The 14,004-nt window shown below is 40.0% G+C and overlaps 1 protein-coding gene across 3 annotated transcripts; it reads right to left on the bottom strand.

Moving 5' to 3' along the window:
• Positions 1–5,344: 5,344 nt before the first annotated feature.
• GPR65 (G protein-coupled receptor 65) lies at positions 5,345–13,410 on the bottom strand. 3 transcript variants are annotated; one of them, XM_027673087.1, is made up of 3 exons: positions 13,306–13,388; positions 11,604–11,687; positions 5,345–9,124 (listed from the first exon to the last, which is right to left on the bottom strand). In XM_027673087.1, exon 3 carries the CDS (start codon positions 8,696–8,698, stop codon positions 7,625–7,627), a length of 1,074 nt encoding a protein of 357 aa, XP_027528888.1. In that variant the 5' UTR covers positions 8,699–9,124; positions 11,604–11,687; positions 13,306–13,388; the 3' UTR covers positions 5,345–7,624. The 3 variants fall into 3 exon arrangements, with proteins under 3 accessions (XP_027528888.1, XP_027528900.1, XP_027528892.1); XM_027673099.1 differs by having other exon boundaries at positions 11,604–11,682; positions 13,306–13,364; XM_027673091.1 differs by lacking the exon at positions 11,604–11,687 and having other exon boundaries at positions 13,306–13,410.
• Between the last annotated feature and the right edge of the window lie 594 nt (positions 13,411–14,004).

Raw genomic sequence — 14,004 nt, 5'->3', positions numbered from 1 at the left:
CAAATAAAGTTATTTTCGTTGACTTGCCTTGGTAGACATAGAGTTGTGGGGCTTACTGCTGATGAATATTTCTAGATCTTTTTGAAACTGTGCATGCCAGGCTTATTTAAAATCAAATTTTGAATCCACTAGTGATATCATTGGGATCCAGAAAAACTTCAGGATTCATTTTTTTCCTTTCCAAACAAGGCTAATTTTAAACTGCTAAGTGCTCCTGCCTACATTTATTTCCTGCTTTCCACATAAATAAATCATCCCCTAAGTGTGAATACTAGATTTAATGATGAAATGTGCTATTCAGACAGAGCATGGGGGATTATCATGGCTGCAAATTTCAATGCAAGGTTGAATGTGGAGTCACTGGCAATGCATTCACAATACACTGTAATATCTTATCCCTTCTGCTATGAGGTCCCAAAGATATGTGAACAGGACTGAGACACTGCATTTTGAACAAACAGCCATCAGATGTGGAAGGAAGACTGCCACTGATCACATCAAAACAGGTGTCCAAGAAATTACGTCTTCTATTTCACACATTTCCGGCACTAGCTCTGTAACAAATATGAATGCAGCATTGTTTCCCTGTGCACCACCTCAGTATGAAGCTTTTTCTTAGGTTGGTGGTGCTCCACAGAACCTGTACTATGTTCATGTACGATCACTGAGCTGCCAGACAGTGACATGTGCTCGTTTTCTGTATGCCAGGAAGGAGAGCTCACTTCTGCCTGCATGGGGTTACCAAGAATACATCAGCAGTCATAGTCATAGTTCGACCTTTTCTGGATTTCTTTTTTTCTGCTGCAATGCATTCCAAGGACAAGCAGAAACTTTGTCTTACTGTGGCTTATCTATTGGGTTGCACTGCATGAGGATAAGCAAAGAAGACGGTGAAGCCATGTGTTTATTCTCTCATTCTGAGAATACAATGAATCTCAGGAATTGCTTCACAGATAGTTGGCACAGTTATAGTTCCTTTTGCCCTCTAAAAATTAGGGCTTTTTACCTTCCTTCCTGTTTAAGAGTCCTTGGGTCTCCTAAGGTTAAAAGCCCACTGTGGTAGACACAGGAGTTATCACACGTGAGAGCTGGTGCCTCAAATTAGGATACTATTAGGAACAGTGGGGAAAGGAGTTACAGGGAACAAGTTACAGGGAAGGAGAGGAAAACAGTGGGGATGAGCTATGTCCTGAAGCCACTGGCTGCCCACTCTCATACCCAGTAACCATCTGTTGTGAGTCTGGATGGACTGTGGAAAGCTGAAATGGGAAAGACTGTAGGAGCTATGGAACCAGGAGGGTGACCAGTTGTGAATGCTGTACCACTTTGGCTGAGTTTTCTATCTGGCATCTAGAAGCAGTTGTTCAAGGAAATACAAGGGGAGGATGTATTTTCATTGGAGCTGCCTTTTACAAGCTTTCCCTCTTTCTCTGCACCCACTGGAGTGGAGCCGCTAATCTCTGCAACTTCCCCAGAAAAGACAATGCCATCCATCATGCCTCCTCAGTCTCAGCAGTTCATTTTATTCAGGGATGTGAGCCTAAGGAATTCTGCCCACACTGCATTGACAGGATCAACTGCATTTTGCTCACAGTGTTTACTCACACATATAATTTAGTATGTGAAACAGAAGACAATGTATAGATCTCTCTTTTAGAATGTAGCGTTCTGGATTTAGAACCTGTTGTGACATCTGCTAAAATACCAGCTATGAGATGAAGGAAACTGAGGTAATGATTTTTCCAATGGCTGAATATATCCCTAAGATATGACTGGAATTGAGAAGCAAATAAACTCTGTGCTAAAATGCTAGAAAGTTGAAGCAAAGTTGTTCCTGGGTGTAGTTTTTCGTGTGGGGTTAGAAAAATAGCCATTATGTTGTCCCTCTGTTGTTAAAAGGGAAGAAGACTTTAAACCAGGAGAAATTAAAGGTAAGGCCAAGATTCTACAAGAAATCAAAATATATCAGCTGAGATGGAATATAGCACAAATTTGGGGATATTAGGACCAGCTCTCGGGAAAAGCTTGTGAAAGTTGTTGTTTATGTTAAACAAACTTTACTATGTCATCTGAAAGGCAATGAGCCACAACTAGATGATCTGAAGAATCATCATAGAATCACTGAATGGCTTGGGTTGGAAGGGCCCTTAGAGATCATGCATTTCCAACCTCCCTGCCACGGGCAGGGACACCTTCCATTAGGCTCAGAGCTCCATCCAAACTGGCCTTGAACACTTTCAGGGATGGGGCATCCACTGCTTCTTTGGGCAACCTGTTCCAGTGCCTCACCATCCTCACAATAAAGAATTTCTTCCCTATATCTAATCTAAACCTACTCTCTTTCCGTTTGAAGTCTTTGCCCCTTGTCCTGTCACCACATGCCCTTGTAGGAAGTCCCTCTCCATCTTTCCTGTAGGCTCCCTTCAGGTACTGGAGGCTGCAATTATGTCGCTCTGAAGCCTTCTCTTTTTCAGGCTGAACAAAACCAACTCTCTCAGCCTTTCCTCATAGGAGAGGTTCTCCATCCCTCTAATCAACTTGGTGTCCTTCCTCTGCACTGACTCCAACAGGTCCATGTCCTTCCTGTACTGGGGACCCCAGAGCTGGATGCAGTACTCCAGGTGGGGTCTCACCAGAGCAGAGGGGCAGAATTCCCGCCCTCGACCTGCTGGCCACACTGCTTTTGATGCAGCCCAGGACACAACTGGCTTTCTGGGCTGTGAGCACACATGACCAGCTCATGTCCAGCCTCTCATCCACCAGCACCTCATAAAGGTTACACATGATTGGACACTAGTACAGTATCTGGGTGTGCTTTCACCCAGTCTGTCAGCACCTCCATTGTTCATCGTGCAACAGATCTTCATTTTACCAGGAAAACAAAACAATGGCAAAGAAAAGAATCTTTTGTCCCTGTATTGAATTTTTAACCAAGCAGTTGCCATAGCAATATAATTTCTCAAAATACTAAATTTAAAGTAACAGCTCCTGAGAGCTACCTCTGCTCCTGTGAGACAATTTTTTGTTTCAATTTCTCTCACACTTCATTTAAAGAAACTGTAAGTCTCTACTCCCACCACCAAAATATTCAAAGTTAATTTGGAAAACAGGACAAAAAAGGGATTGACCTATTTTCCTACTGTTTTTGCACCTCCCACTGTTTTAGCATTCCCATTCTACATTAGTGATATGATGTGTACACTTTGATGTTCAGTGAGAGATGCTATGGGATACACATTCTACTGTACAGAAGCTGGATAGAGGCTGTAGGTGATACACTGCTGACAATGCTTCTGGGTTGGCACAGATGAGAATCTGACTGTCTTGTGCCGTGTCTTCTTAATTCACTTGGATCAGGCTTTTTACATATCATTTGATACAGTTTTTTCCTTAGTGTTTTCTGTTTGGTTTTTTTGTTTGGTTTGTTGTTTTTTTTCCCCAAAATCACAGTCCAGAGTGGAATTTATGTGAATTATTTTTGTTACTTTTAATTACAGCTGAACAGTCAAAACTTCCCTGAGTTAGCTTAGCAATTTGACAGTAACACAGCCAAAAAGAAAAACCTTTATGATAGGCACAATGTGTTTCACTCTCTTTCCCCTTATCAGAGGATCACTTATCAGACACTATCTTGGGTCAGCAGCACTGGGGACCCTGTAGGTACAAAGGAGTTGGTGGCCTTGGGCAGGGGCAAGCTGACATCTTGCAGGGCTTGGGGACCACCAGGAGCTGCTGTCTCATGCAGAAGGAAAACCCTGGCAACTGTCAGCACTGGTCTATGGGTGCACAGGCTGTCTCAGCTCCCACTGAGCTCAAAGCCCTTCTTTGCTTTCCTTCCCTGCAGCCTTGCTCTGTGCAAGCAGATTTTCTGCTGCTGAGGTTGTGCTGGTCCCAAGCCCCCTTATACTCCCACCCATGTTCTCCCTCTGAGCTGTGTGGAGGTGCGAGCAAATAAATAGTTTGGTCCCTTACCACCTTAGAGAACTCGACTGATAGTGACACTGATGAAATTGGTAATTAATATGGAAAGTGGCACATGGCTAAACTATGGCTCAAGAGTGACACTGCTGAAGACTGTCACTAGACTTATCAGAGTGCTTTCAGTAGCGTCATTCTCTGTGAATGGAAACAGGAAGTGGAATATATTAATCTTATAACCCAAATTCACACTTCCTTTCACTTTTTTCAGTTATTGTGAAGTTAGGTGTGTTAGAGGCTCAAAAAAAAACCAAAAAAGGAAAAGGGTAGGCAGGTGTCTGTTAGCCTACAACCGTGTGAGTCAGGACTGACTGCAATGACATTAACAAAGCGAAGCTGATGTTTAGCTGTGTCAGAAAAGAATAATGATCTGGGGTGATGCAAGTTGTGGCTGATGGTTGGACTAGATGATCTTAAAGGTCTTTTCCAACCTTAATGATTTTAAGATTCTAAAAAAACCAGATTAAATGAAGTCTGAAATTCCACCAGCTAGGTCACCACAGTTCACTGAAAATCCCCCAACTTACAAAGCTGAGCTATATATTTGCTGGACATTTGGCAGATAGATTCTACTTTAAGTGAATTATTGATAGAAAAATTCACCTCTGCTGTTATCAAGCAGAGGGCTGTGATTTGAACACACAAATTGAGCATTTTGGAGCAATCGAAGGAATTAGGTTACTTACATTTTATTATCAAAAAGGGACTTACATGAGTTTTTTGTGAAGCCAGTCTATGGGCCACTGTCATTATTTTCCTTTATCCTGAAGTGAATCTTCAGCAATGCAGGGAGGTACCATAGGAGATGATGCTATGAAAAATATCCACACATACCAATGTAGGCTGGTCCAAGCTATGGCTTTCATGAGCTTTGGTGGAATATTAAAAAAATATAAAATCTCAGGATCAAATTTTGTGGAAATTAAGTTTTTTGCATAGGGTCAGGACCCTAAGTTTACCAATAGAGTCTGTGGTCTCTTCTCCTACCACCTTGGGGATTGACTGCCTGTGCACAGGCCAGTGCTGACATGGTGCTGCCGTGCCCAGCCTTGTACCTTGCTGATCCCAACCTTGCCTTCCTGACTTGGCTTCCCAGCTTGACCTCAGATCTGCCTCATCACTACAGATTTGTCTGGTGATCAAGGCCAGTTGGCCAACACTGGTTACCGTCACGAGATCTGCTCCGTGTGCCTCGCTGGGGTGCCATGGGACTGCGTGGCTTGTCAGTGACGATGCTGCCCAGTCTGCCTGGTTGTACCCTCAGCTCCTGGCCCACTGCCCCACGCAGAGCAGCCAGCTCTCCCTACTCCCTGACACACAAGTTAAATTCCACTCAGTTTTGTTCCTTATCTTTAGTTTTCATTATTCTTTATTCTGTAAATTAATTCTTAAATTCTTTAAAGCACAAATAGGATTAACTTTCCAAATTTTCCAGCATGTGACAGATCTAAAAGTGAACCACTGAGTTCTTCTTTTCATGAAGTTACAGTGAGGTTTGGTTCTGCTTTTATTCCAGTGCTACAGTGAAATTTCACATTCTGTTGCAAAATGCATAGGTCAGCATAGGGACAAATCTTTGGTGAAGTAACTTGCACTGCTGCTTGCATAATTTTTCCTTCATAATATATAAGAAGGAACTACAAGAGAAGAAGAAAAAACACATCAAAACAAAATCCAGCAAATGGAAACAAAAAAGAGAAGGGAACATATTTTTCTAGAGAGGAAGGCAACAGCCAGAACATACACAGATACACAGGACAATTGTGGTTGGAAGAGACCTCAGGAATTCTTTAGTCCAACCTTCTGCTCAAGAGAAGGTCAGCTACAAGGCCAAACCAGGTTGCTCAAAGCTTTGTTCAGTTGGGTCCTAGAAACTTCTCAGGATGGAGCACACAGAACACCTTGGTGCAACCTGCTCCACTGTTTGTCAGCCCTCATAGTTCAAAAGTTCTTCCTTAACTCAACTCTTACCCTTCTTGCTTCAGGTTATGCACATGATTTCTTGTCCCTCCTTCTATGAGCTCTTGTAAAGAGCTTGGCTCCATCTTCTCAATACCCTCTTTGCAGGATTGCAAGGCTGCCATTAGATCTCCCAATGTCTTCTTTTCTCTTCTCCAGGCTGAACAAGCTCAGCTTTCACAGCCTCTAAGTTCCCATTTCAGAACGTGAAATTAATTGAAAGTATAAATAGACACAAACAGCAACTCACGAAAACTACGGAAGTGCTCTTTGTAATGGAGAAAATTTTAATTTACACACAGAGCGATGTTCTCATAAGAAATTTCTTACTGCTTGTGACCACTGTATGCACACCCTCCATAAATGTCAGATCTAGAAGTGTGCTGAAAAGTGATGATCAAAATCTTTCCACCACACAGATTTGCTAGAGGAGAATTTTTTTTTTTGATGGAAAGAAAAATTCTTTTCCTATGAAACGGAAAAACTACCACTACCAAATATTCTTCCTGGCAATTGAACAAAAGTAAAAGGTAGTGAGAGGAGAAAAAAAAAAGAAACTCCCCATTGTGTTTAACTCTTTGAGAAGCTCGAGTGCCTGCTGCTACCAGGGAACAAGGCAGCTGTTTCTGGGGCCTGTGCAGGAACAGGTCCCTGAATTTACAGCTGCTCTTTTGATTTGGACTAAAACAACTCTTTCAAAACGTGGGTTCTTTTGCTTCCATTCTTATTGTTTGTTGGTACATTCATGTTTTTTGCTGGTTTGTCAGTTTTACTGGTTGGTTTGTTCAATTTTTTTAAAATCAGCAAACTGAGAGTCCTGGAACCTCTAGCTGAGGCTTCCAGGTGCAGTTAAGTAAAAGGATATAAACCTTGCTCTATTGACTCTGAAAATGTAACCATAGTCCAGATTTCAGTCATAATAAGCAAGTCTAAAGGCTGGCCATTTCTGTTGTGCAAACGTGAAACCTCACTTTTCAACTTTTCCTCCCTTCATATATCAGGAAAAGTTTCATTTGAGTTAAAACACTAGTGGCTAGAATTGGTTCTTTATAAGGACTTGAAGTAATGAATCTTCAACTATCTGAAACCCAATATTGATATTGCAATGAAACTGCATAAAATATGGTTATACATTAGAACATATATATTTCAAAGGAAACAAAAGCTGAAAAGCTTAAAAGCAGGTAAGTACCCCTGCACATGAGGTAAAAATTTTAAGAAATGGCTGATCTCAGATGTATGCTGAAGAAAAATTTGAGTCTTCACTGAAACACAGGAACCATCACAGCAGCCTAAATTACACCATGAATTTAGAGAGAAATTTACAACACTCCCCGTCTGCTCCTTTGTCAGTCAGGACAACGAGGACTTCAGCCTTCCTCCAGCTGAGTACACAAATGCCCATCTTGTGGGCTAGCTAGCAAGCTGCAACAGGAGGCAGTTCTGTGGGGAATCCTCAGTAGTTCTGTCATGTCATGGTCATCCTTCCTGATAGTGCATGTGTTTGTTGTCCTCGATTTATGTACCATATCTGATTTAAAGATACATGTTCATGCTCCATTGATTTCATTGACCCTATAGTAAGTTCTTATTGGCTCCAGGTACTGTTTATTTTCAGATTGGCATCTCTGACTTTTGGGATATTTCCTAGGTACAGACTGGAGAAGAATTTTTCTTTCTTTTCCCTTTAGGTCATCCAATTTTGCTTTGAATGTGCTTGCTCAGGCATTTTTGACATCTCCATTTCACAGGAAGTTCTGTAGGTGATCAGGGCACTGCTTTTTGTAGCAGAACTGCACAGAGCATGGTCTTTCACTTGGTCTTCCTCACGCTTTCGTAGGCACAAGCAACACCTCAGCACATTCAGAATGTGAGTTTGTGCAGTTTCACTCATAAAGCAGTAAAGAATGGGGTCCGCAATACAATTCAAACTTGTTAAGGCCTGTGTGATTCTGTAAACCTTATACATCAGCAGCAAAAGGTGTGGGTCAGTGGTGGAAGGTTCTCTGATGCTGCGAATAAGCAATATAATGTGATATGGAGTGAAGCAAACAATGAAACTAATTGTGATATTCAGAATAAGTTTCCTCACTTTTTTCTTTTCTTCATCTAGTGTGGCTTGGTTACACTTCACTACTTGGTAGATTTTATGGTAGCAAAACACAATGATTATCAAAGGGACCAAGTACCCTGAGCATATCCGAAATAAATTTATCCGTGCCTGCCACCCTTCCAGGGGGTAGGTATCATAACATAATGTATGATTAGTGAAATTGCAAGGATCATTGAATACTTCTTTGTACACCAATATGACTGAATTCAAGATGCTTTCCAGAAGCCAAACAGTTACGCTGACAATCAGTGAAAATCTTCTTGTGCGCAAGTGCTGGAGCTTCAACGGGTGAACTAATGCCAGGTACCTGTCAACAGAGATGCAAGCAAGGAACGCAGTGCTGGTGTAGAAATTCATATACATAAGGAAGGCAGAAACCTGACAAAGTGAGGCAGAGAGTCTCCAGTCATCTCCATTCCAGGCATAATTAATCCACAGAGGTAGAATCAAAGAGTACAAAAGATCAGCCAGGGATAGGCTAAAGATGTAGACTGCTGACTCATTCTTTTTCCTCACCTGAATGCAAGATGAATAGAGGGATATGCAGTTGATGGGGACACTGATCATCATCACAATGCCGTACACAAATGGAAACAAATATTTATCCAGAGTGTGATCATCATGGCACTCAGCAGTGCTGTTGTTCATTGTAAGACCCGAGTAGTATCTTTGGGCTAATTCCAGCCTGGATGTAATAAAGACCCCTCTGTAGTCTGACGGATGATCATCTGTTACTTCTTCAGGACCTTGTTGACAAGATTCCCACCTTCTGTTACTAAAGAAGAAAAATGTCAGCTATAACGTTTTTGTTTGTTTATTATGGGCTTCTTGGTGTGTGTCTTTTTTTTTTTTAGAAGAAAGAAACTGTGTTTGTAGGAGATCAAAGGTTTTAAACACTCCTGGAGTTAGGACTGCGTAGGATGAGGAACCCAAAATCTAAGGTGTTGAGGTCAGTTAGATGCAAACTTCTGCAGCAGAAGCAGGATGAATAGTTAAGACACTTCTGGGGGTGGGGCGGTGTCCCGCAATCCCAGGTCTGTCTTGTGGGACAGTTGAAGGAGATCAGAAAGTGGCCTAGAAATAATAGAAAGGCACTTTCTGTTATTCTGGTAAGCATGATTTTGGGAACATAAATAACCAAATAACCTCCTCCCCTCTAAGTCAATGGAGGGACAAGGATAGAAAAACAGGGATTCAGTTACTGTTGGGATCTGCTCAGAAGAGGAAAATGCGTGACTGGTATGTCTTCCTATTGCGAATCACTCTCTCATTGCACCTTCACATATCCCTGTTTTCTCTCTCCTCCTTTTTATGCAATCCTGCAAGAACTTGCCATCAACTGTGCTATTCCAACAAAATTTACTGCATGTCCCAGAAACCCTCATGGGAAACCTGGCAGGCTGTTGGGTTCTTGCATGCACAGGAGAATCTGCTGTGTGTCCCTTTGACTTATGTCAGGTGGAGACTGAGTACAATTGTTCATTTACATGTCTTTCCTCTAAAAATTGCAGTTGCCATGCATGAGCTACAAAACCACTAGCAATTAAGCTTATCTTAGGCATTACCAGAGCTGTGGGTATCAACAGCGTCAACATGAATATACCAGTAAAATGGCAGCCCTGACTAAAGCAGTGGGATAGGAGGAGCTGTGCATGTGAGATGTAGAAGCCAGTTGAAGAGCTGACCTTTAAGTAAGAAATGGTGTACAACCATAGCTGTGAGACAGCTGGTACTCACTGGTTGTATCACAGCTCTGACACTCAGTAGTTCTCTTCTAAAGACCTAATTGTTATGTTCAGGAAATATGAGAATGGAGAATATTTGTTGTGGTCCAGTTCTACTGCCAAATATACAAACTGCTTCAGAGACTGCCTGTGATAACTCATCTGTGCTTTGAGCCTGGACTACCAGCAGGGGAGGTGAATAGGCTGAAGAAGGAGTAGTGTGATGAAACCTTCCCATGTGGTAAGAAAAATTCAGCCTTGTATGGGTTTGATGTGTGTGTTTGGGGAACTTTGTGGGTTTATCAGAGAAACCCAAGCAGGTTTATTGCCTCTGCTGAGAGGTTATTATATGGATCTCTTGTCTATAAAAAAACCCCTTTCACGCCAAAAAAAAAAAAGGACCAATGACAAAACTAGTCAGAAAGCAAGTATTTAATTTTACCAGCCACTGCTTTATTTGATCAAGTTGGCTAACCTTTTACAGTTAGAGCTAAATTAATTCCCAAGCTTGAAAGACAAAGAAAATTCTTAAGAATGACTTGCCAATTTGGTCCATTGAAGAACTTTACCTACATGGGAACTAACTAAAAAAAAATGCAGTGTCTGTATTTAAGACAAACATAGCATGTCTACATTTTAGTGTGGTTTAATAAAACCACATGGTAAATAGGGCATTGTAAGCTTACCACTATAGACAAGTATCACAAATTAAAAATCTAGCTCTAAAAATTGGATCGCAGGCTTTTGCTGACCCACTTCATACCAAAAACAAACAGAGCAGATGAGTAAAAGATAAAATAACTACCTCTTCTTCTAATCACATTTAAGCATCTCTTTTCCTATGACAGGTCTCTTCATGTCTAACAGGGAAACATGCCCTTTCAAAAGCATGTGTGTAATGTAGTGTATGAGGCAGTGTTTACTAGTCTCATGACTGAGAAACTGGAATTCCTTCTCCCTCCCCCATAAACTCTTTCTCTTTTGTTAGTTGTTGTATTACAGGCTCATCATCCTTACAAGCTCCTAACTTGTCTCTATGTTGCTCAAAACAGCTTCTCTCTTTCATATCTACTCACAGACCAACATACCAATTTCCTCATATCACCCACTTTTTTTGCTTCAGCTTTCTCATTTTAGCTCATTGTTTCTCAGAGTTTTGCTCTGTTGATCTCACTGATCATAGGGTAAAACACTTGTCCTTATATTGCACTTGTCTGAATAAACCACATGTTATTTGGGGCAAGACTTTGCTTTGCTCTTCTGCCATCTGCCTTAAGGAGCTAATATCTGAAGGTATAATTGATCAATGGCAGGCTGGGCCACTGAAGATGAAATGCAAAAAAAATGAGTTGAGACCACATGAAATTTGCCATCTTGGAAAGTTTTTTCTGTCCTCCACATTCACATGTCACTGTACCCCATCTTTTTCTTTTATTTTAAAACAGTATGTTCATTAGCTTCTGTGAATGCAGCCCTGGAGACTGTTTAACATTCAGGTAATCCATGTCCCAACTGTGATGACACATTGATGGTACTTATATGAAGACATGCTTTCAATCAGGATAATATGAGAAGTGTGTCATTCTGGCATGTATTGATGACCTATACTTAAGTGTGTCAAAGAGCCAGCAAATGAAGCATACCACAATGCACGCTGCAGTTTCTTGCACAGAAATATAAAGCAGAAAGCACTGTTTTTCCCTGATTACATGAAATTTCAGTCAAATTGCTTGGGGTCTTATTTCAGTGGATGTAGTCCATATCATACTCTGTTGCTCAGTTGTTTTTCTGATAATTAGGACTTTGTAATGCAAGATGATTTTGCTTACCTGAACGCATTCCCAGGTTTTCTGTCAGCTACTGAGCGTACCTGCTGGTTTTGCCAAGGAGGATGGCATTGGCTTACAGCTATTCTAAAAAACCAATATTTGATAATTTACCCCACTGATTTTTATTTAAAGCAAACAAAACAAACTACAGAGGAATTTCTGTTCAATGATGTAGGTTAATGGTTTGACTTTCATGGTCCAAACCCATTGTGACTAATTCTGACTTATTTTATAGACTTGTTTTGGTATGAATTGCATTTCAAATGAAAAAAAAAATATTCTTAACAGTAATTTTTTCTTTTAGACACATTATTCAATTGTTATCATAATTCCTGCCTCTGTCATTTTGCTACAAAAAACCTGCTGTACAAGAATTCTGAAGAGTCAATAAGAACTAAAATATAGAGAAATGGACAGGCAAATGTTATGCTTCAAGTAACGTATGCAAACAAGCCTGTAAAGGAACCTTGTGAAAGTTTCTAGAGAAAGGTAGTAATTATATATTGTATTTGTATCAATGCTTTCCTACAGTATCTTCTTCAGGCTCAAAGAGCTTTATGTAGTCTGTCCATTGATGACATTTTGAAAGTAATAAAGTAAAAGTTAAATTTTGATAAGCATAGATACATAAATACTCTAATCTGTAAACAACTTTCTAAGGGAAGAAAGGAACAGTGCTGTGTGAGCTAGTGCGGTAGATGCCGTACTGGTGATACCATACATCAACCATAAGATGGAAAGACAGACAACTTTCTGGATTTCTTTTTTCTCTTAAAGCAATTTCAGCAAAGTAGATTGCTTTGTGTTCTCAAAAATAACTATTGCCAAGTAGATTTCCTTGAGAAACTTCACAGTTCAGGAGAACTGAGATACACCTTTCAGTAACATGGACTTTTTTTGCTTAAAATGAACAGCATTTTTCCTCAAGCAACACTAAATTTCACCCATGGGTCTGCATAAGGTTCTGTAGAGACTCCAACAGGTCTTAAAGAGCTCAGCCTTTTTAAATTGGAAATACACTTTATGGACTGCTTTATTGAGCAGAAACATTCTGTTAATGTGAGCAAATAGAAAGAAATAGCCATGTCTTTCAGGATATAGGCCATGGAGGCAAGTATTATTTTGCTATATCATTATGTGCATCATGTTTTCCTCTATGCATGAAGAAAGATTTACAAAATATTTTCATGTACATGATACTCAGTATTCTAAGAAGCTACTTTTACCAGAGCTTATTTTTCTGCTAATTTTAAGCTTTGTTTATATATATATATATATATATCTCACTGAGTATTTTGTTAGTGCCATAAAATACCATAAAATACTAAAGAACAATAACAGAAGAGCTACTGGAATCCCCTGAGGCCTGAGGCACTTTTGCAGTGATAGGACAGCTCAGAATATTGAAAACTCCCTCTCATAAGCAGCAGGTATTTTGATCATGGCAATATCATTACAACAAACAAAAATCAAGCTGGCATGTCTTCCTTAAATCAATCTTTAGTTGTCATTTGCCCCTTAATCTCATGTTTCAGTTGTGCTGAGATTCAAATAATCCTTCCCCCAGAGAAATCTTTTCCAGCCCCTTTTGTGTCCCTTCTTTTTACTGTATGATGCCAACCTCACATTAAGGGAGAGGTAGCTTGAAGCCTGTTCCAGAATATAGGTTGTGTGTCTGACTTCTTGGATTTTGAACACTTACCTTGGCAGCCATGTGTCCCTGTGTAGCAGTGTCCCTGTTGTACCATTGGTAGTGTAACCCGTGTCTCCTTCTGAGAAAAAGTGTTAAAGTGTCTGCTTCTGCTTTATCAGATACAAGACAGGAAGCTGCTCTTAGAAAATGAGTCACACATTTCACACATTTCTTAATTTTTTGGCCTTCTTTTTTTTTTCCCCAATTCCTTGTTAATCTAAGCTTATCCATGGGGAAAAAAAGATTACATAATTAAAAATAAATATGCAAAAAGGATAGTACCAACCTTGCTACATCTATGAATACTTTTAGAGAGTTTAAAAAAGTTTAATTGAAAATATTGCCTAATTACATGAGCAGAATATATTTTACATCTGTTAGCTAGGAGACATTACGTTCTGCAGAGAAACCAATCCACAGAAATAAAATACCATGTTTTATTTGTGTTTACTTGTATATGTTTAAAATATAGCATCTTTTTTTGACTGAAGGACCTCACTTTCCTTTCCCTACAAATTTATCACAGAATCAAGTAAGAATGCACTTAAGAAGAGCTAAAAATACATCACAATGACTTCATGACTTTGTGGAAAAAGAATTAAGTATTTTCAGAATTTATGGGAAGTTTGAGAATAGTTCTAGTTAACAAAGGATAACAGAATTTTATACACTGTGACAGGTTGCATATTTATGTATTTTTATATAAAC

The sequence above is a fragment of the Neopelma chrysocephalum genome, unplaced genomic scaffold, assembly GCF_003984885.1.
Source record: "Neopelma chrysocephalum unplaced genomic scaffold, ASM398488v2 Primary Assembly neopelma1_24, whole genome shotgun sequence".
Lineage (NCBI taxonomy): Eukaryota > Metazoa > Chordata > Aves > Passeriformes > Pipridae > Neopelma > Neopelma chrysocephalum.
The sequence above is the reverse complement of the archived record's forward strand: the minus strand, read 5'-3'. Positions and strand labels throughout refer to the sequence as shown.